Source organism: Ptychodera flava, chromosome 4, assembly GCF_041260155.1.
Source record: "Ptychodera flava strain L36383 chromosome 4, AS_Pfla_20210202, whole genome shotgun sequence".
Lineage (NCBI taxonomy): Eukaryota > Metazoa > Hemichordata > Enteropneusta > Ptychoderidae > Ptychodera > Ptychodera flava.
This window is the reverse complement of record NC_091931.1, coordinates 29933197-29954519: the sequence shown is the minus strand read 5'-3', so window position 1 is coordinate 29954519 and position 21323 is coordinate 29933197. Positions and strand designations below refer to the sequence as shown.

General features: G+C 37.8%; 1 protein-coding gene across 1 annotated transcript; it reads left to right on the top strand.

The window, feature by feature from the left end:
• Positions 1-743: 743 nt before the first annotated feature.
• On the top strand, positions 744-12472 carry LOC139130490 (prolyl 4-hydroxylase subunit alpha-2-like). Its single transcript, XM_070696268.1, has 13 exons — positions 744-1081; positions 1787-1855; positions 3051-3205; positions 3860-4011; positions 4324-4570; positions 5034-5194; positions 7464-7640; positions 8134-8201; positions 8945-9044; positions 9587-9685; positions 10343-10411; positions 11191-11287; positions 12225-12472. The coding sequence occupies exons 2-13, from the start codon at positions 1794-1796 to the stop codon at positions 12299-12301; spliced, it is 1464 nt and encodes a 487-aa protein (XP_070552369.1). The 5' UTR covers positions 744-1081; positions 1787-1793; the 3' UTR covers positions 12302-12472.
• Positions 12473-21323: the final 8851 nt, after the last annotated feature.

The following is a 21323-nucleotide window of genomic DNA, read 5'->3' as shown; positions in this document are numbered from 1 at the left end:
TGGGCTGGTGAGATTGGGGAGGGTCACTTTTTAAAAGTAAACTGTCCTTGGGGAGGGTTGCTTTTCACAAATCTGTCTATAGGGAGGGTAACTTTATAGAAGGTGATTTTGTAAACTTACTGAAGTTGCTGATACTGTTGCTTCTGATGATGATGATGAGCAGGAGCAGGAGTTTGGACAAGCTACAAAAAATGAGTGAACACTGGCGGACGCATATTGGCTACAACAACCCCTTCCATAAATTCTCAATTCTCCCACTGCTCGGTGTATAATTCCCTGCTGCAAAAGAATTTATTTTACACGTGTGTTACCGACAGTTACTAACTCAATAAATTAACGGGACACATGAAAGCTGGTACAGTAACGGGATAATCTACGCTTTACGGCTGTGTTTCGATACGATTTTTCTCCCTTCCTCTCTGCTACATTGTAAATATCAATTTGGTTTACTTTCATTCGTGTAGATGTGGGAGATTTTCGACACCACCGCGATGAGTCCGGAGACAAACATTATAGATACCGGCAAACGTTACCTTGAGTCGTGTCCTTTCCGGTTGCAATGCATCGTTATCACTTCGTTCGAAGCTTGAAACCATGGTTACCGGCTAACTTCCGGTTTTCTCAATAATGTATCAACGCGCATCTCTGATGACACGCGATCAATCTTACTGCACATGTACAGACAAACACGATATGTAATCCCCAGATCATATCAAACTACCTTGCTACTCATACACACCAGTGTGATTTTACCATCTGACGCCAGAATAAAAACATCCAGTTGTCTAAGCATTCTAACTTGCCAGTTTTCACCGCTTTGCCGTGTTGCCATTTCTGTCCTCACCCGAGCCATTCATGGCCGATGTTAAACCACATCCTTCTATGCCGGAAGAATGCAAGATCTATCTGGTGACAGTAGTTCTGTGCCTGATATTCTCGCAATGCTTGTCTCAGCAGGTCAAAAGGGAACCACACGCTTTCCGTTCAATCAGCAGGCTACGAACTTTGGCAAGTACTGAGTTTGAACTAGTGAATCATTGGAACAATACATCAATACCGCAAGGAGGGTCATTATAAATGGGTAAGTTTATTCAAGAGAGATATATATATATATATATATATATATATATAATATATATATATATATATATATATATATATATATATTAGACTGTAGTTTTTCAGATTGTACCCAGTGTTGTGGGTGGCGTGGTTATACTATATATTCGTTTATAGGGTATTACACACGTACAAATCTGCTGGTTCAAGTAGTTCATTGTATCTGCAAAATGTTTCGTCCTAAAAGTAGGACTTCCTCTGGTGCTACAGAACAAAAAAGTTTCAACACGGAGTGAGTTACAGTGGTATTTTTCGTACGAAAAGTTACATGTCAGATGTAAATTACTTAATGACAATATGGAGAAAATACAGGTAAGAGCTCTTGTATTTTCACTATACCGTCATTTAGTAATTTATGTCATGTAACTTTTCGTACGAACTGTAACTCAATCCGTGTTGAAACTTTTTGTTCTGTAGCACCTGAGGAAGTCATACTTTTAGGACGAAATGTTGTGCAGATACAATAAACTATTTGAACCAGCAGATTGGTACTTGCGTAATACCCTATAATATATATATATATATATATTATATATATATATATATATATATATATATATATATATATATATATATATATATGCACACGCACAAGGGGTGTTGTAAATCAATTGATGAATGCTATAGCTAATCTTATGATTCGTTGCAAATGATTACATCTTTACAGAGAACCAATGTCCCTGGATACTGTAACCTATCCTTTAGTTACAAGAGAAAACATCGCCATTCTTGACGGGTGAGTGTCTTTTATTCTATTGGAGAATATTTCATTGTCACTAAACTCACGGTCAAAATCATGGCCACACTGTGTCCAGATTACCTGTTCAAAGTCTTAATGTTTCATCGGTTATAAAGTCCCAGACTTGCACCACTGCGCAACTGCTCAGGGGAGCTATAGGGGCCCGATATGAGATGCGGATTTAGAAAGATTTCATGCTGAATTTAATTTTGAAGTGGTTTAGAGCTGCATACAATGTGGCCAGCATACACAGAAGTACGTTGCGTTAAATGCTTTTCCTAGGAAATCTTATCTCTCCCTCATAGGACAATTTCCTGATTCGAAGGTCTCGTTTAGATTTGCATTGCCGAGGGCAAAAACGAAAAGCTGTACCGAGGGATGCTACATTGATTGAAAAATGACGCGTTTACGAGACAATTTGCTCATCATGCATTTAGCTGTTTCAACAAGAGCAATGGAAATGACACGGAACTACCCAGAAATGAGCAGAATCTGAAAAACAAACACCATAAATTCAATATGTCACAGCCAATCCTGTCTCGAGTGGCCACGTGTCGAAAATTGAATAAACCAGGGATGTAATCTACGCCTAATGGAAAACCTCCACGTAATTAATGCTGAAAACACTACACTGCTAAAAATAAACGTACTGAAGTGCTCTTCTCACCCACGTGTTGTCATGTAAACAAATATTAGTCATGGGACTGCCATCTCAAACTACATGTATTTAGAGTGGTGCGATTGTTTTGTAAAGAAGTAGACCAGACAAACTGGTTGAAATTGTTTGTCTGACGATCACTTTATATCAAGCGGAAAATTTGTCATTTCTACCTGAAAGTGTTTTACTCATATAAGTCATTGTTTCATGCGATAACCTTGTAAACCCATCATAACCTGAGGCCAGGGGGCGTTTAGGCATGTTTTTGCTAAACTATGGCGGCGTTAATCCATGGCTTTATGAGCGGGGATGGTCGAAGTGTGTGATAAAGGTTGTCTGTGTTCTGCCACTACAGTCCAGAAGCCCCATATGTTCGGTTGTTCCGCAACCTATCAACACAGTACTGATTCTGATTTCAGCATCTCTTGTGAGGTACAGGCAAAACGATGAATCTTGTAAATATTGAGATGTTAGAACAATTGCATCAATAAAGTATCACTCACACCAACTTTTTTTGCTGTTGCACGCTTACAGAATTCTCTACGATCTAAAGCCCGTGGCGGATTCCTTGCAAGAACACCTGGATGACCACGTGACCAATCCTGTCCTGGCATTTCAACTAATTCATCGATTCATTTTCATATGGGTTGATCACATTAAAATGAGAGTACAAGAAGACATCGGAGACGGTAAGTGGCAAAACATGCCTTTAATCTCATTATTTACATTTTCCCATGTTGATCACTCCACCTTCAAAGATCTTATGGTCCTTCTCTGCGCTAACTCTGGCAGACAGCCGAATCAAAATTACTGATGTATTTTATAAATGATCAAGTAAAGGCTAACTCAGCTTGATTTGTACCGGAGTTTTAAGTACAGTTTCAAGTAGACAAACAGTGGCTTAGGATGGTGCCAACGCATCCCATGCACCTAGAGGCTGTTTGTGTCCATGAATGTCACTCGAAATGGTGCATATATCTTGTTCACTGCCCTGATGGGGATGCTATGCTGCAAGTGCACTCCACAAACTTCTCAGAAAACGAGTTCATTGATGTCAACTACTCGTTCACTATGCCGTTAAAATGTGGTTGCTTCCCTCGACAAAACAGTGACAGCTTTTCTCCCATTCGCGAAACTAAATCAAAATCGTAGTGTGACTGATCTCGTGTCTGGTATTGAACAAAGGCAGCAGGACAATATACAATGCAGGATTCGAGGCACAATCTTTTTTTCCCCGAGGTCTCCGCTACGTAGCGGGGGTAGCGGTATGAAAATAGAGAAACATGGCCCGCTACCTCCGCTACCCTTCGCTACCTATACCTATATTTCTCTGTTCTTTCCAGAGTTACGGCAGCTACTCAACTCGAGCAGCAGGCTGCTATCTCTGAAGTCTGACTTCAGTGGTGCATGCCAGGCCATCTTTCGTATGCAATACATCTATCAAATATCCACCAGCAACTTTGCTAATGGTGTCTTACCTGGAGCTGACGTCAAGGTAAACATTCTGAACTCGAAAGTTAATCGAAAGTTAAAATCTCTCACTCTGTCTGTCTGTCTCACGCTGTCTCTGTCTCCGTGTCTCTGTCTCTGTCTGTCTCTCTGTCTCTCTGTCTGTTTGTCTGTCTCTGTCTCTCTCTTCTCTGTCTGTCTGTCTGTCTGTCTGTCTGTCTGTCTGTCTCTCTCTCTCTCTCTCTCTCTCTCTCTCTCTCTCTCTCTCTCTCTCTCTCTCTCTCTCTCTCTCTCTCTCTCTCTCTCTCTCTCTCTCTTTAATACTTGAATATCTTGACTTAGTTTTGTATATTTTCAGACATTTCCAGCACAACTTGGCGTGGAACACTGCTTCAAAATAGGAGCCGAAGCTTACGACATTGATGACTATCACATGTGTGTCACGTGGATGGAAGAAAGTTTGCGTCGACTTGACGCTGGGTATCCCGTCAGACGTTGGGACGAAGCCAACAAGATACGTATACTGGAGTACATAGCATCGTGTCATTATTTGGACGACCGGATACACGAGGCAATTTCGTTTACTAGGCATTTGCTTCAGATTGGTGGGTATCTTTTCAGTTGGTAAATAATTGAAGGCGAGAGTAAAATCTTTCAAATGATTTGACCCGACGATAAGCAGTTTGAACTTAAATATTTTAAGTAGAGTAAACTTAGAAGATGTCGAACAAAGACTTGAAACTTGTGTCGTACATATTGGTATTCAGCGGTTTTTTTCAATGGTTTAATGCCAAACGCGGAACTGACGCCTCACAGATTTCAAAGTTTCATTTTCCATCCAAAACTCGTTTTGCGACTTGGACTTGCTTATGAAGGCAAGCTTCCTGTAAAGATTACACAATTTCTTGCAGTTTGTATACAAACGACACACATATTTTCGTTATTAAACGCCTCGTTTGGGATATAAGAAATATTCCTATCTTTTTTTCCAAAAAAATTTACTTTGGTAATGATCCGATAAAGAACGAAGAACATGTTTTTGTTTTGTTTCTGTTGCTCTCTTTGTAGACCCTGATCACAAAAATGCTAAAACAAATCTCAAGCTATATGAGAAAGTAGCTACAGAAAACAGATTTGAGATGGAGGGACCGATGAATGGTCAGGATCATCGGTCGCATGAAGGCACCGGACAAAGATACGGGAAATACTGCAGAGGAGAAATCCCTGAGGTGAATTTCAATGTTCTTTACAAGAAAAAGGAGATTCGAAAATTTCTAAATCACGTTATTGTTTTTTGTCAAGCGATAGACCTCCCTGCACAAAATGCTCTTGAAATATTTGAGAGTTATACGGACATTTTCGGATATTAGAAGCATCTTAGATAACATTGTCTGATATTAGAAGCGTCTTAGATACACATCATGGTCTGGTAACATAAAACTAGGAGACATTAGAAGCATCTTAGATAACATTGTCAGATATTAGAAGCGTCTTAGATACACATCATGGTCTCGTAACATAAAACTAGGAGACATTAGAAGCATCTTAGATAACATTGTCTGATATTAGAAGCGTCTTAGATACACATCATGGTCTGGTAACATAAAACTAGGAGACATTAGAAGCATCTTAGATAACATTGTCTGATATTAGAAGCGTCTTAGATACACATCATTGTCTGGTACCATAAAAACTAGGAGACAGAAGCATCTTAGATAACATTGTCTGATATTAGAAGCGTCTTAGATACACATCATGGTCTGGTAACATAAAACTAGGAGACATTAGAAGCATCTTAGATAACATTGTCTGATATTAGAAGCGTCTTAGATACACATCATGGTCTGGTAACATAAAACTAGGAGACATTAGAAGCATCATAGATAAACATTGTCTGATATTAGAAGCGTCTTAGATACACATCATGGTCTGTAACATAAAACTAGGAGACATTAGAAGCATCTTAGATAACATTGTCTGATATTAGAAGCGTCTTAGATACACACCATGGTCTCGTAACATAAAACTAGGAGACATTAGAAGCATCTTAGATAACATTGTCTGATATTAGAAGCGTCTTAGATACACATCATGGTCTCGTAACATAAAACTAGGAGACATTAGAAGCATCTTAGATAACATTGTCTGATATTAGAAGCGTCTTAGATACACATCATGGTCTCGTAACATAAAACTAGGAGACATTAGAAGCATCTTAGATAACATTGTCTGATATTAGAAGCGTCTCAGATACACATCATGGTCTCGTAACATAGCATCTTAGATGCAGATTCACGTCTTCTTCATTTGTTCTATCTGGCAACTTTTACGACATTTTGATTGGAACGGCTTATTACTCTTGCTTACGCAATATACAACATTGAGAAAACGTCAACAACTCTATCTATCTATCTATCTATCTATCTATCTATCTATCTATCTATCTTTTTTTCATTTTTTTTTTACCTTTCATAGATTTTTTTTTTTTAATATTTACAAAACAGAGAAAAGGTACAGCAAAAAGACACGAAAACAAAACTGACAAAAGACAAGAACAGGGATAGTGCTTACAAAAAAGAAGACAATCTATGATTCAAAGTACATTACCAGAGTATGCCAGCGACTCCTATACTTTTCAGTTGTATTGTTTTTGTAGGCAATGTTTCTCTCAATTTCGTGTTTTTGTTTGACCTCCGCTATATATAAATAAAACGGAAGAACTTTCTTTTCTCGTCTACACTTATACAAGAACTGTTTCCCTAATATAATACAATAATTAAAATACAGCTGAATTCAAGGTTGCCGAGAATAATGTCACGGTTGTTTAAATTGATTGACTTCAGAGTAACTCTTTGCCACCATTCTTCAAATTTGTGCCAAAAAATTTTTACAAACTTACAATCATAAAATAAATGAAAACTGAGTTTCTCTTTCCACTTCACAAAATGTACACAGATCATGGGATAGTTTCTTCCATTTCATTAACCAGTAGTTTGTGGTAATACAATTATGTAATATTTTATATTGAAATTCCTTACTTTTTACATCTGTTGCAACTTTTTGTGGAAGGTCAAAGTAACTAGAACTGTTGTTAGCAATTTCCTGTCTAAGAACAGTGACAAGTTTTTCATTAAAGTTACTAAAATTTTGCTTGTTGTACATCAAAATGTCATACAATGATTTTGTTTCTAAAGTAAGTAGATTGTACAGCTTGTTTCCCCTGAATACGTTAAGCTTTCTTGGTTGAAAAGAAACTGCTGTGGGATTTAAAGGATATCTGTGTTTATCTATCTATCTATCTATCTATCTATCTATCTATCTATCTATCTATCTATCTATCTATCTATCTATCTATCTATCTATCTATCTATCTATCTATCTATCTATCTATCTATCTATCTCTGTCTAACCATATATCTCTCTATCTATCTTTCTAGTATTAATCTCTTGTAATTAATCTATGTGTGTCAATATATGATCTATTACATTTGATTCAAGCCGTCGACAAGAATTCACAGAAATCTGTACTGCTATCGAAAGTCAGATCATCCACTGCTCCGTTTGCAACCGGTTGGAGTAGAGATATTACACGCAAACAACCCAAGGGTCGTTTTATTCAAGGATGTCGTGACCGAGAGGGAGTGTAAAATGATGAAGGAGAAAGCAAGACCGATGGTTAGATACTTTTATTGCTCTTCAGTGTAACTTAGGTCCATTCTGGTTATTCATCTGCACTGGCAAAGTAAACTTCGAAGCATCAAAGCTGTTACAATGAAGGCCGATATAAGCAGTTCGCAGGGACGCCAGACACTGTTCACTTCCTATAGACTTGCTCAAAGTCTGTGGGCATATTAGTTATCAAAACAGAATAAACTGAAGGACTTAACTTAAGCAGACTGTCATAATATACAGTATGCTGTTGCGTATATCGTGGGGTGAACGCCTTAGCCAGCCAGTAACTCAGCTGCTGAGAAAAGCCAGGCGACTGGGGGCCAGTCTATTCACTTCCCAGATTTGCATAAGTTGAACATGAAAGTCGAATGTATATCATCTGTAAATTCAATTTGTATTTGTCGGTCGAAACTAGTTTTAAGTTTATACTTGAACTCCACACAACGTTTTAATGTTCTGGACTAGGCAAGGTTCAATATTGGTCTCTCTGTAACAGCTGCAGGCATCTGGTGTTGTGGAAAGCGAAGACAAGGTGACATTTACAAACTACAGAATTAGTAACACGTAAGTTAGCATGATATTCTATATGTTCAGGTCAGACATTATTTTCAGAAGACAATAGTGTCATTCCGCAATTTGAAATGGATGACAGCACCTGACAAAATGATGTTGGAGACTAATAAATGTAAGTTTGCAAGGGTTACGCTCCAGTCAACAATTCCAATAGTTGATCATAAGATAAGTCTATACATAAATTTAAAATATATCAAGGGACGGATCGACAAATTGATTCAGTCTGTACGAAATGGTTCTGAATTCATCTGAACGTGGATAGAAGTTCATTCAGGCGGTTTCTGTCTTTGCGCACACAAACTGGATGTTTTGTACTGAAAGTATTCGATCTCCTATTCAAATCTAGACTTTGTGTTTTGTGATATTATCAGCGTTGCCTTTTCTATAACCTCAAAAGCCTTTGACCTTGCAGAATTATATTTGAAGTACTGGGAGAGAAAATTGCAGTACTTCAATTGTCGATCCTTTAATAAGAGCGAAACTGGATAAGCTATTAATTATGAAATCGAGATATTAAACTGGCTATGTGTTTATACACACAAGGTTTGTTATGAATACCTTTGGACGACTGTATCTCATATGATCTAACACAGGCACATATCAGACTGTGCACATTAACATGTCTGTTGCGCACCGGATTCCAAAGATTCAGTAACTGATTTAGAACATTCAAGCTTACTGAAAATCTAAGCTAACGTTTACTATAGGGAGTACTGCTTTTCTCTTTCATCCAGGGCCTGGCTGATAGATAAATACGACCCTCGTTTGATGACAGTAGCAAAGCGAATAGAGGCGATGTCCGGTTTAAATATTCATACTGCCGAACCATTTCAGGTTTGTCGGTCTTTAATTCTTTGAGGCTTGAGTTGAGACAGGTCACTTTATCTTTGAAGGCCATGTACAAGTGAAATAGCATCTCTCAGCTGATCTCTATATCAGTACAGGTTAGCACGGTTTAGCACATCTATCAGTAAATATCTTTTCGATACACCGCATAGTTTTGTTTCGGAAAATTTAAAAAGTCACATGCCTTTCTGGGTAAAAATGATTGGCTCAGCTCTCTGTTGATTATGCCCCCGTAGGAATGTGGCAAAATATATGAAGAGAAGATCACGTGACATAATGTCCTGGTTTCGAAACAAATTCAACATTTTCAAGTTGCACAACGCAAGTGACGGGCCTATCTTTGATTTTCTTGAGATTGCTAACATATACAACCTTAAACTCAAATTGAACAGCCGTCAAAAATCTGTCACGATTCCGTATTCACAATTGATGTCGAGTTCGGTCGAAATATAGGTCAACGCCTACACAAGTTTTTTTTTCCCAAAGTGAAACTTACAGACGGTATAACTAATTTCTGCTTTCAATTTTAGGTTGTGAATTATGGGATTGGAGGGATGTATGCGCCACACGTCGACTATGATAGAAACCACTCCGTTCTCAAGAATCGTGTAGCTACTTTTCTTCTCTATGTGAGTAACAAGAATGCACCTCGAGGACAGATATCTACATACTAAAACGTTTTACAATATTTTGTTGGTTTGTCTTGTATTGACTCATTTTTATTCTTGTCGCGTATAAAGTGGGGTTTTCACCATCCTGTTTTTTTTTTCTTAATGAAGAACTTGTGTTTTTCCTCATGGAATTAACACACGGTTATCGGCAATGTTGGTAGATTTTGGGTAATTTGTTTCTCTTTTACCAAACTTTCCACACCCTCACCCTACCTCCGCGATTTCATCTTTGATCACAGATAAACAGTTCAAGTTGGGCAAAATTCTGAGTATGGAGGCCATCGTAATGTAGTCATGCAAAAGCTTTACGTTGGAATGAGTTTATGTCAAATATGCCGTTCGCTATTTGTAAGGAAGAGACAAGGGTGAAATTTTTTTTTTCATTTCTTATGCAAAACAATACGGTAAACTTTGTTGACATCAAGAAAACATGTTTACGCTTTTACGACATCAAGAAAACATTTTCACTCTTTTTCGACATCAAGAAAACATGTTCACTCTTTTACGAGAAAATGTCGACTTTTTGTTTGCTTTTTCTGTCTCTTTCTATATAGTAAAATTCTTCTTAAATGGTTCCTTTTTGCTTATTATTGTTTTATCGCTAATCAATGACAGTTAAGTGACGTCACCTGGGGTGGTGGAACCGTTTTTACCAAGCTCGGAACCATGGCTTTACCGAGCAAGGTAAGTCAAATGTGAAAAGTGCACTGTCTGTCGTCTCTCTGATATGCTAAAGTGATGTACCCCATGCCACAACCGTCTCCAGTTACGATGTCAAGAGATGGGTCACAACATTTTGAAAGATTTGCAGTAAAATAGCCTAGACACACTGGGAAGACGCTACAATTGTCTTTTTTTCGTCCTACGATAGGTGTCGCAGTTCACCCACAGGGCCATGCAGGCACTATATTCTTTTTTATGAATAAAACTCTGAACTTAACGTGCCCATTAAGCCCCTCCCTATCTCTGTGTATAGTATTTCAAAGAAAATATCCTACTGATTTATAACCAAGGGGGCGAATTATGGACCTGACTGGACACCTCGTCAACAGCTAAACAGGGTTAAACCGCAGACATTGGAGTCTTCTGCTGAACTGTCTATGGTCGAATGTGTCTTTACACTAATAGCTGTTGACGTCTTGCTTACTCATTATGTGACCATGTATATATGACTCAGTTTAGAGCATGCACCATCGTGGTATGTGGGCTGTAAGCGAATGTATTCCATTGTTTGGGTTTCCAGTAGACAACATACATGAGAAAGTAAAGATAAAATTTCCCTGGAATGGTGTTAGAAATGATTTGGTGTGGTTATCCAGTTTAGTGGCGTAATACATCATTTATTTACAATTATTCAGTGAGATTTTCCGATCGACAACGTACGTTGAGAAAGTTTAGAAAGTCAAAACATCCATTGTACGGCGTAATACATCATTTATCTAAATTATTTTGCATTGATCTAGGGAGACGCTTTGTACTGGTACAATATGAAACGTTCAGGTGATCATATACCAGAGAGTCAACATGCTGGATGCCCCGTTGTACTGGGTGAAAAATGGAGTAAGTTGGGAATAGTATGTCTGTGGTTTGTTAGAGTTCTGCTCTAACAAACCGGCACTCTTTCAGTTTATCATACATTGGTGCACGGTCCCTCTATGCCATGGAGGGACCGTGATTGGTGGCAGATATAACCTGTTTTTGTGACGTCACAATCACAAAGATCTCCATGATTGTCAAATTTATAATATTTCCAAGATGTGATGACCTGATTAATAAGTGAAGGATATATCAAGAAGTTAACCAGGACTATTTTATAATAAATACATTCTCAGAAGTGAAAATCAGCCTAATTAAATACAAACGTAATCGAGAAAAGCACTAAAGAATTCGATTTAGAGCACCTACCAGTGAAAATTCCGTCACATCAGTCAAAACACAAGAAAACAAAACTAAATTTGGATCCTTTGGCATTTTGCCAATATGCACCCTGATAATGTAACTGGACTATAATTTGTCAAACTTTTTGACCGGAAGACTTGAATTCTACACCATCAAGCGTTTATATTGACACTTTAGTATTATTATTTATTTGATTGGTTTGATTATGAAATTCAAGATCTGGTTTGATTCATATCTGCTACCGTTGTTTATTCGCTCATCTATGTAGTGTGTGCTGTCATGATTTGTTTATACACAGTCTTGGTTCAAGTTCCCCCTGATGTGTAAGTTCCGGCGAGTATAAAGTGTAGGATAAATATGTACAAACAAACTACGAATTCAACCTGAGTTGTTGAATTAGCTCCCTGTGGTACCATCTGGGCTATTGATTGCATACTAACTACAGTTTACATATGTGCAATAAAGACCAAAACTTTCATTTGAAATTTTTCATGATAATGGAACTCGTCTACTTTGATTTCAGAATGTTATTGTGGTTGTTTATACGCCAAATCTATATACTAGTGTGGTCTTTACTGTTATTTTGTACTTCACACAGTTGCGAACAAATGGTTCAGCTACGTGGGTCAAGAGAATCACTTCAAATGCGGACTATCGCCGGACTCACCAGAATAGCCAATACCTATACTTGTTACTAGAGTACTGTTAAAAGTTGTGTTTAATTACATTTTGTTGTGTTTTATACTTTGTTTATATATGTTTTACTTTCCCTCATGTTGTTTACGACCTTTGTTGGTATTTACTGATTACATCTCATTAAATGACCTTGAGGTCACAACTTTTTGACTCAAAAATGTTTTTTTTTTCTTCAGTGCGTCAGTTTTGTTGCTTCTTCTCTGCACTTTCTCGACGATGATAATATCCTTTCTTAACCATGATAGCCCACGGGCATTCTGTTGTTCTTAAATGATGGCGTATAAGCGTGTAAACATGATTTCGTATTTTAGTTTCCGTTTGCCGCTGGAGAACTTACATCGTGATTTTAAAAAAAATAAAAGCCTAAAAAAATGAGGTATTATTAATACAAAAGAAACAGTCGCATTCTGCTTGTTCACCTTTCTCACGCCCGGTCTCTCTGCACCGCGGCATGCACGGCAGAGTTCTTACCAGCGCGTATTTACCGCAATCATGAAGCGTGTAGAATGATGATGGTACGTTGCTATGACTGCCGTGTACATGAGCGCGGTGGCTGGAACGTCCACGCGACGACAGCTCTGCACGCGAGCGCCTCTGAACTGTCAAATTTATTCATTAGAGACACTAGGATCCTGGTATAGAAACTCTCAGCCAATCACAGACGTTTAGTTTATCCAATCAGACTTTGGTACGTTTCCCGCTCAAATTACTTTGCTACTTTGCCTGATGTTTTCTCCAGCGGTCATGGTCGACGTCATGGGATAGGACTGGAACTGACCGCGCTTCTAGTTTAGCATGTGTTTCAGAGAGCTCTTTAGATTGCTGATACTTCATAGCATGGCTGGACAAGCCTTGCTACTCTGATGTTACTAGTTATTGTTGTTGGATTCGAATTGTAGTAAACCAACTTTGGTTTTTACATTGAACCGAATCACTCGCTTCTGTTGCGACGTCAGTTTAACTCGAACCCTACCCCGGGAGTAGTATTCTCATCGTCATTTTACTCCCCCACATTAATCAAATTAATTATTGGGTGCTTCAAGGGTCGATACTGGGTCTCATTCTGTTTTCTACATATATATAGTTGACATATGTTCTGCTGTAAACTGTAAACTTCTTTGTATGCTGGTGACTCTGCACCGATGGTCTCTGACAAGGATGGTGATAAAATACAAAACGAACTAAGCTTAGAATTGCTAAGTTTGAATGAATATATTTGGTGGATAACAAATTTACATCTTGGTAAGGAATAAATTCTTTTTAGCTCGGAGCATTATACCAATGTCATCGCCAAGGATACCGTTAACTATTCGGGTGAAGATTTGGATCAAGCATTATCCGGAGAGAGTATGGTCAAACAAATAATTCGGATAATTCAGAAGGCAAACGTCCGTTTAAAATTTTGTTTCGTAACATCACTTGTTATACAGGAATACGTCACGTAAATTACTCTCCAACAGCACACAATTGCTTTTTTGATTATGCCTGTTCCTACCGGTATCAAGGTTTGAAGGTTGTTAGTAAACATAGATTACAAACCACAGGGCATATCTGAAAATGAATATAAAGCATAAAATAATAAGAGGTCAAGCTCCATCTTATCTTACATCTTATGTGGTCACGAGACAAAATGTACACAATCACAACACAAGGCTCTGCAATAATTCTGTTTTTTATCCAATGAAGAGTTTTTCAAACAAGTTTTCTGTACTCAGCTTCGCAATTCTGGAATAGTCTTCCATGTAACATAAGAAAATTAGAATCTAGTTACAATTTTAAACAAAAGGCATAAGGCATTTGCAAGATTCCTTTGTGAATTGTCTCAGAAGAGATTTCATTTAAATTTTGATGTTGTGACTTTTCGGAGTGTTTAAGTCCTTTTAAAAGATCGTTTGGAAGTATTTTTATTGTTTGTTGTCCAATTGTTTATATTGTAATTGCTTTTTCTTTTGTCTAAGCTTATCAGTGTAAATTTGGACCACAGTGGAAATAAGTCTTTAGACTTTTCTGTGTAATCAATACACGATTTTGTTGTTTTACTGTAAATTTTATATATCATGTTTTGCAAAAAAATAAAAACAAATAATTAAAAGTTAAAAAAGCCTACCGTGTGAGGAAAAATGAACTGACTTGACAAGATGGCGGGCTTCAATGGTGAAACGATTTTCTTTCTCTCCTCGCTTTAACTTGGTGTTCTATTTTCTAGGTATGGTAGGAGCACGGGCATTCTGTTGTTCTTAAATGATGGTGTATAAGCGTGTAAACATGATTTCGTATTTTAGTTTCCGTTTGCCGCTGGAGAACTTACATCGTGATTTAAAAAAAATCAAAGCCTAAAAAAAATGAGGTATTATTAATACAAAAGAAACAGTCGCATTCTGCTTGTTCACCTAACTGATTGTTCTTTCTCACGCCCGGTCTCTCTGCACCGCGGCATGCACGGCAGAGTTCTTACCAGCGCGTATTTACATGATTTACCGCAATCACGATGGTACGTTGCTGTGACTGCCGTGTACATGAGCGCGGTGGCTGGAATGGAACGTGCACGCGACGACAGCTATGCACTCGAGCGCCTTTGAACTGTCGTCTGCTGTCCTGGGCTGCGTTCGATTATGATCCTCGGGGAGCCCTAAGTGACGTCATGACGTTACGATGGGGCTCCCCGGGGAAGTGGGAAAATCGAACGTTACCGGGGGAACAAAATGTCAGACGACAACAACAATACAGCCGGAAATCAAATATTTCGCCACAGATTAGCTATTTTTTTGCCTGTTTATTTTCAACAACTTCACAATGTCACGTCAATTGCTTTGATTAACTGTACCAACCAATAGGGCGATTTTTCTCCATGAGCACTAGTGTTGTCTGTTTGTCGTCCGCCATATTTGTATGCAGTGCCCCACACTTCCCCGACTCGACGAGCAGGGGCGGTGAAATCTCCCCCGAGGTACCCCGACAATGACGTCACACGATAATCGAACAGAAACTGGGTCGCCCCGGGCCGCCCAAGGGCGCCTCGAGGAAGATAATCGAACGCACCCCTGGCCTCAGAAATGTATATATACAAGGGTATGCTCATATGAACATGGAACCTGACGATGTGCGTTACAAAAAAGGGGGGATAGGGGGGACAGATACTATTACCCCCTAAAACGTCCGCAAAAGGTAAACAATTTTTTTATTTTTAAAATGTAACTCACTGACGATAGAAAGTAAAATATAGAATGAAAACAAAGAAAAAAATGTGAAAATGTAACCTTTTAGTCTAGTCGGAAGGTAGGGTTCCCATGCACCCCATGGATGTATTTTTTTAACCTACATTTTTGTAATCCTTAGGGTCTATATTTAATGAATTTTGATGTTCCCAAAATCAAATCGTGTCCCATGGGGTTCATTTGGCGCCATCTTTGCCGCCATCTTGGCCGCCATCTTGGATTTCAACGATGGGGTAGGGGTCACGTATCTACCGCTCGACGGAAACAGAAACAATAAAATACTATAAACGTTACATTTTTAGAAAGCCAAGATCATGGCTTTTCATTGATATATAACTTAATAGTAATTAATAATATTCGAACGTCGATTAGACTTTATAACGGCCATTGGCCGTAAATCGTAAAATTTGCTAAATTTCACACCCAACAATTAAGTTCCCGTTCCTCCAAACAATTTTTCATAAGGTATTTATATATTTTTTGGAAGAACTCAGTGCAATAAACAAAAAAACAACATTAAAAGTATGTGTCTTGAGATTTAGTGGGTGCATGAGCTTGTTTTCTTATTACGCGGTATGCCACATATCCGTGTGTAACATAAGGGGTAGGGGTAATGTTTCCCTTTCTGTTTCGAATCATGAATGATGAAACCATAAAAATGTTACATTTTTTGAAAGTGCTGCATCAGACCTTTCTAAAAATATATAGATTTATGGGGAAAAATTGCATATTTAAAAGTTACAAAGCTTAAACCTTTCGGTTTGTGTCGATTTTAAGTGATTTTTTAAGAACGAAATTACAACATATGGGGTAGGGGTAATGTTTCCCTTTCTGCCTCGAACCATGAATTACGAAACCATATAAATGTTACACTGTTTCAAAGCTCTGAAATTGGCCTTTCCAAACATGTATAGTTTCATTGGGAAAAGTCCATATTTTAAAGTTACAAAGCTTATGCCTTTCAGCTTGTGTCAATTTTAAGTGATTTTTTAAGAACGAAATTACAACATATGGGGTAGGGGTAATGTTTCCCTTTCTGCCTCGAACCATGAATTATGAAACCATATAAATGTTATACTGTTTGAAAGCTCTGAAATGGGCCTTTCCAAACATGTATAGTTTCATCGGGAAAAGTCCATATTTTGTAGTTACAAAGCTTAAACCTTTCAGTTTGTGTCAATTTTTAGTCATTTTTAGAACGAAATTACAACATATGGGGTAGGGGTAATGTTTCCCTTTCTGCGCTCGATTATGAATTATGAAACCATATAAATGTTATACTGTTTGAAAGCTCTGAAATGGGCCTTTCCAAACATGTATAGTTTAATTTGGAAAAGTCCATATTTGAAAGTTACAAAGCTTATGCCTTTCAGTTTGTGTCAATTTTAAGTGATTTTTTAAACAAAATTATAATATAAAGGTTGGGGTAATGTTTCCCGTTCTGCCTTGAACCATGAATTATGAAACCATATAAATGTTATACTGTTTGAAAGCTCTGAAATGGGCCTTTCCAAACATGTATAGTTTCATTGGGGAAAATTGCATATTTGAAAGTTACAAAGCTTAAGCCGTGCAGTTTGTGTCAATTTTAAGTGATTTTTTGAACAATATGCACAAAACAGTTAGTCCGTTGGCCAGGTATCGAAATCATCCTCTCTAAGGCATTTTACCCACTATGATTTTCTGTTAGCTAGTATTCTCAGCTGTCATAATCTGCTTATTTTCCATTTAACTGATGGTGTGTGAGAGTGTAACGACTTGTTTGTGAAGGGCTGTCACGCCCTCAGTAGTAAAATAGGAATGGGTTAGGGGTAACATATTTACCGCTAGTCGGAAACAAAAACAAAAATACCATAAGCAATACATTCTTAGAAAGCCCAGATAATCCCCTTACCATTGGTATACAACTAAATGGGGATAAATCGATATTCAAACATCGATTAGATTTTATATCGGACATGAAATGTAAATTGTAAAATTTGCTTAATTTCAAACCCAATAATTAAGTTCATGTTCCTCCAAACAATTTTTACAAGGTATTTATATATCATTTTAAAGAACTTAATGCAATAGAGAAGTAAAAAACATTAAAAGAGTGTATCTTCTTGAGACTTATGGGGTGCGTCGATTGTTTACCTAATATATGGTATGCCGTACATCCCTCTATAATATACATTTAAGGGATAGGGGTATGGGTAATGTTTCCTCTCCTACCAACGCAGCGAATAAGGAAGCCACATAAATATCATATCTCTGAAACACTAACGCAGTTGTTTTTCCAACAAGATATGGCTTGATGGGGTAAACTCAAAATTATGCAGTGACAATGCCTAAACTCAAAAGTTTGTGTTACTTTACTGACATTTACTTGTTGGAACTAGAAAAATACTCTATAGGCATTAAATAGCACTAAAAAGCTAAAATGGTGGTTAATAAAAGACGTTTTACTCATTTCAATAACTCAAATTAGGGAAAGAAAGTTAACAGCTATAATATGTCAAAAATTATATATTCCAAACCCACAAACACTAAATTGGATGTCATAGTCGTCATGCAAAGTTGATATGACAGCAGCAACAATCAATCCCTTTTCTTTAATTGTATCGTTAGAGATATATAAGCAATAAAGCACCACTTTGAAAGGATACCACACGGTTTCGACCGGTAAACAACATATACGCACGAACTTCAGTCGTGTGTATAAGGAGTGAAATGGTCAAAACCGAGCTCGAGTGGTGTACCCAACTTATAGGGGTTGTTTATCGCTATATTATATCAGTATATTGAAACTTGTGATGAAAATACAAACAATGTGAAAGAAACCCACTTTGGAGATAGGAATGGCCAACTTTACAGTATATCGTAAATACATGCACAGTCACGTGACCGTCTAGGCAAATCAGAGCTCACTATTAATAGTGTTACTTTTAATACCACACGGGAACACGAGAGAATCTTTTATCGCTGAAAACCAATCACCATTAATCCACAATATAGCTTCTCCATAATAAGATAAGATGGATCGACAACACTTTACCTTCCTTACCAGAAAACAAGAGATCATAAATTCGAAATTATTTTACAACGCAGAACACTATATACTCCCAATGAGGATTACATTTTCGACTGGGTACTAAAATTCAATAGCAAAATAATTCCGGAACTAAAACCCGAAAAGCCAAATGTCACAGAACGCATTCAAATTACGCAACTAAATAGTAAACAGAAGGCGAACAAACACTCTCTACACCAAGCAATAAGAAGGCTAGACAAACCTCAGAAAATGACTAAAAAGGCTTATATTCCCATTGACACCTCAATGTTTAAAATGCCTTGTGAGTGAATCTATCATTAGTTTCTTATCATGGATGACATTTAACCAATGTTAGACCCTGACGTCTTTGAAGCAAAGACCCTAAAAACGGACGTTTTAGGGTCAATGCTTGAAGATACCATTCCCACCAGCATGATCGAATCAGAGAGACTAGATTGATCTAACTTTCGAGTTAGATCAGCCACCAGCAGCTGAGAAAAAAGAAGTCAACATAATCATCAGAGTCAAGCGAGCTAGACAACGGCTTCACACATTATACTCCACAGAGAGGACATTCTTACACAATTCACAAAAAGCGTTCAAAAGCTTCGTTAAAGGCATTGTTCGCGATCCCAGGGACGGGCATGGCTGGTTGCGTGGCAAATGCAAAATATTAGTCATGCTGAATCAAGGTGTAATCAAGTAATAGCTTATTTATAGATTGGGAAAATCCTAATCCTGATAGTAATGATGGAATATAAACTTTGTAAAAGTTGAGAAAATTTGCCACTTCTTTGATTTGTATGTTTTACATTCCATGTTGTACTAGCCTGTACTATAATGAACAGTCAATACATCCGGCAAGTATTCTGTACTGTTCTTTTATAGTTAGGTCCCCGCAATCCGAGATAAGTCTTTCTATAGTGTCAACCATTCTCTTCGATTACTGTAATCTACTCCAATAAATTCCATTTAACTCATTTGTATGATTACAGGGAAGCCTAAGCCTATCTCTTACAATCTAAGATTTGAGATATTTGACAACAATATGTATGCAATTTTCATATTTTTCATAGGCCTAAATAACACACAGAAGAAAGTCATACTCAATGTTTTGTCCAATTGAAAGTCAAAGTTTCACCGAAACAAGTAGAGGTGCCATCTGTAAGCCAAACGAGAATTAATATTAGCAAAGATGGATATTAATTGAGCCTTTCCCATTTCCGATCCCAGTTACTCATACAACGGGGTATAAGCGAAAGCCAAGAGTATCGAATGTGTTGAAACCTAAGTGGCCCCTATTCAGTACCACGTAGCCTACAGGTACACCTTAAAGAATACTTACCAGGCAAAATACCGAGTGTTGAATTCCTTCAAAAGTGGCAACACCTGGAAAGACACTGCGGCAACCAATTTATCACCCTGATCTCTAACTATTTACCTCTACACCCAATAAAGCACCGGGACTCAAGACAGTTGTACATCACAAACTTAAGAGAGCGATCGAAGACACTCGCTACACAGAACGCAGGATGGAAGGCTGCAAAGACGATTCTTCAAATAGGCAAAAAAAGAGGCTAAAAACAACACAAACATTCATAGCAACGACGACAGATCGGGTTTCTTCCTAAACTACGGTACAAAACCAAACCAAAGGGTCTTTCAAAGGCCACCGCATTCCCTTAAAGCCCGGCTCGAAATGGACTGGGATCATGATTAGTGCCAAGTTTGGTTGGGCGTTTTGGGGCATGGCTCTGCATAATGAGTCTGTTGGTAACGGTTGCGATCGTTCGCATTATCTTCGGATCTGTTTGCTCTCAGATCACGCTCAGGCTCGGACTAATATAGATACGTACAGCCTTCATTTCCAGGTTCGTTTCAGTCATGCCATGGCAAATACTCGAAATGCAAAAGAAAGGAAAACTACCAACTTAATCAAACAAGAGTTTGCTTGAATGAATTTACCGAAGTTTCAGGCCATATCAACGTTCGTTATGTGAATGATTCAGCTGCTGACCGCCATGTACATACGGAATATTGGCGCCATCTAAAGTCGAATAATTATCAAAAAAGTAAAAAGCTTATATCTGGGCTTTCTAAGAATGTATTGTTTATGGTACTTTTTTGTTTTGTTTCCGACTAGCGGTAAATATGTTACCCCTAACCCATTCCTATTTTACTACTGAGGGCGTGACAGCCCTTCACAAACAAGTCGTTACACTCTCACACACCATCAGTTAAATGGAAAATAAGCAGATTGTGACAGCTAGAATACTAGCTAACAGAAAATCATAGTGGGTAAAATGCCTTAGAGGGGATGATTTCGATACCTGGCCAACGGACTAACTGTTTTGTGCATATTGTTCAAAAAATCACTTAAAATTGACACAAACTGCACGGCTTCAGCTTTGTAACTTTCAAATATGCAATTTTCCCCCATGAAACTATACATGTTTGGAAAGGCCCATTTCAGAGCTTTCAAAAAGTATAACATTATATGGTTTCATAATTCATGGTTCAAGGCAGAACGGGAAACATTACCCCTACCCCTTATATTATAATTTTGTTTAAAAAATGACTTAAAATTGACACAAACTGAAAGGTTTAACCTTTGTAGCTTTCAAATATGGACTTTTCCCAATAAAACTATACATGTTTGGAAAGGCCCATTTCAGAGCTTTCAAACAGTATAACATTTATATGGTTTCATAATTCATGGCTCGAGGCAGAAAGGGAAACATTACCCCTACCC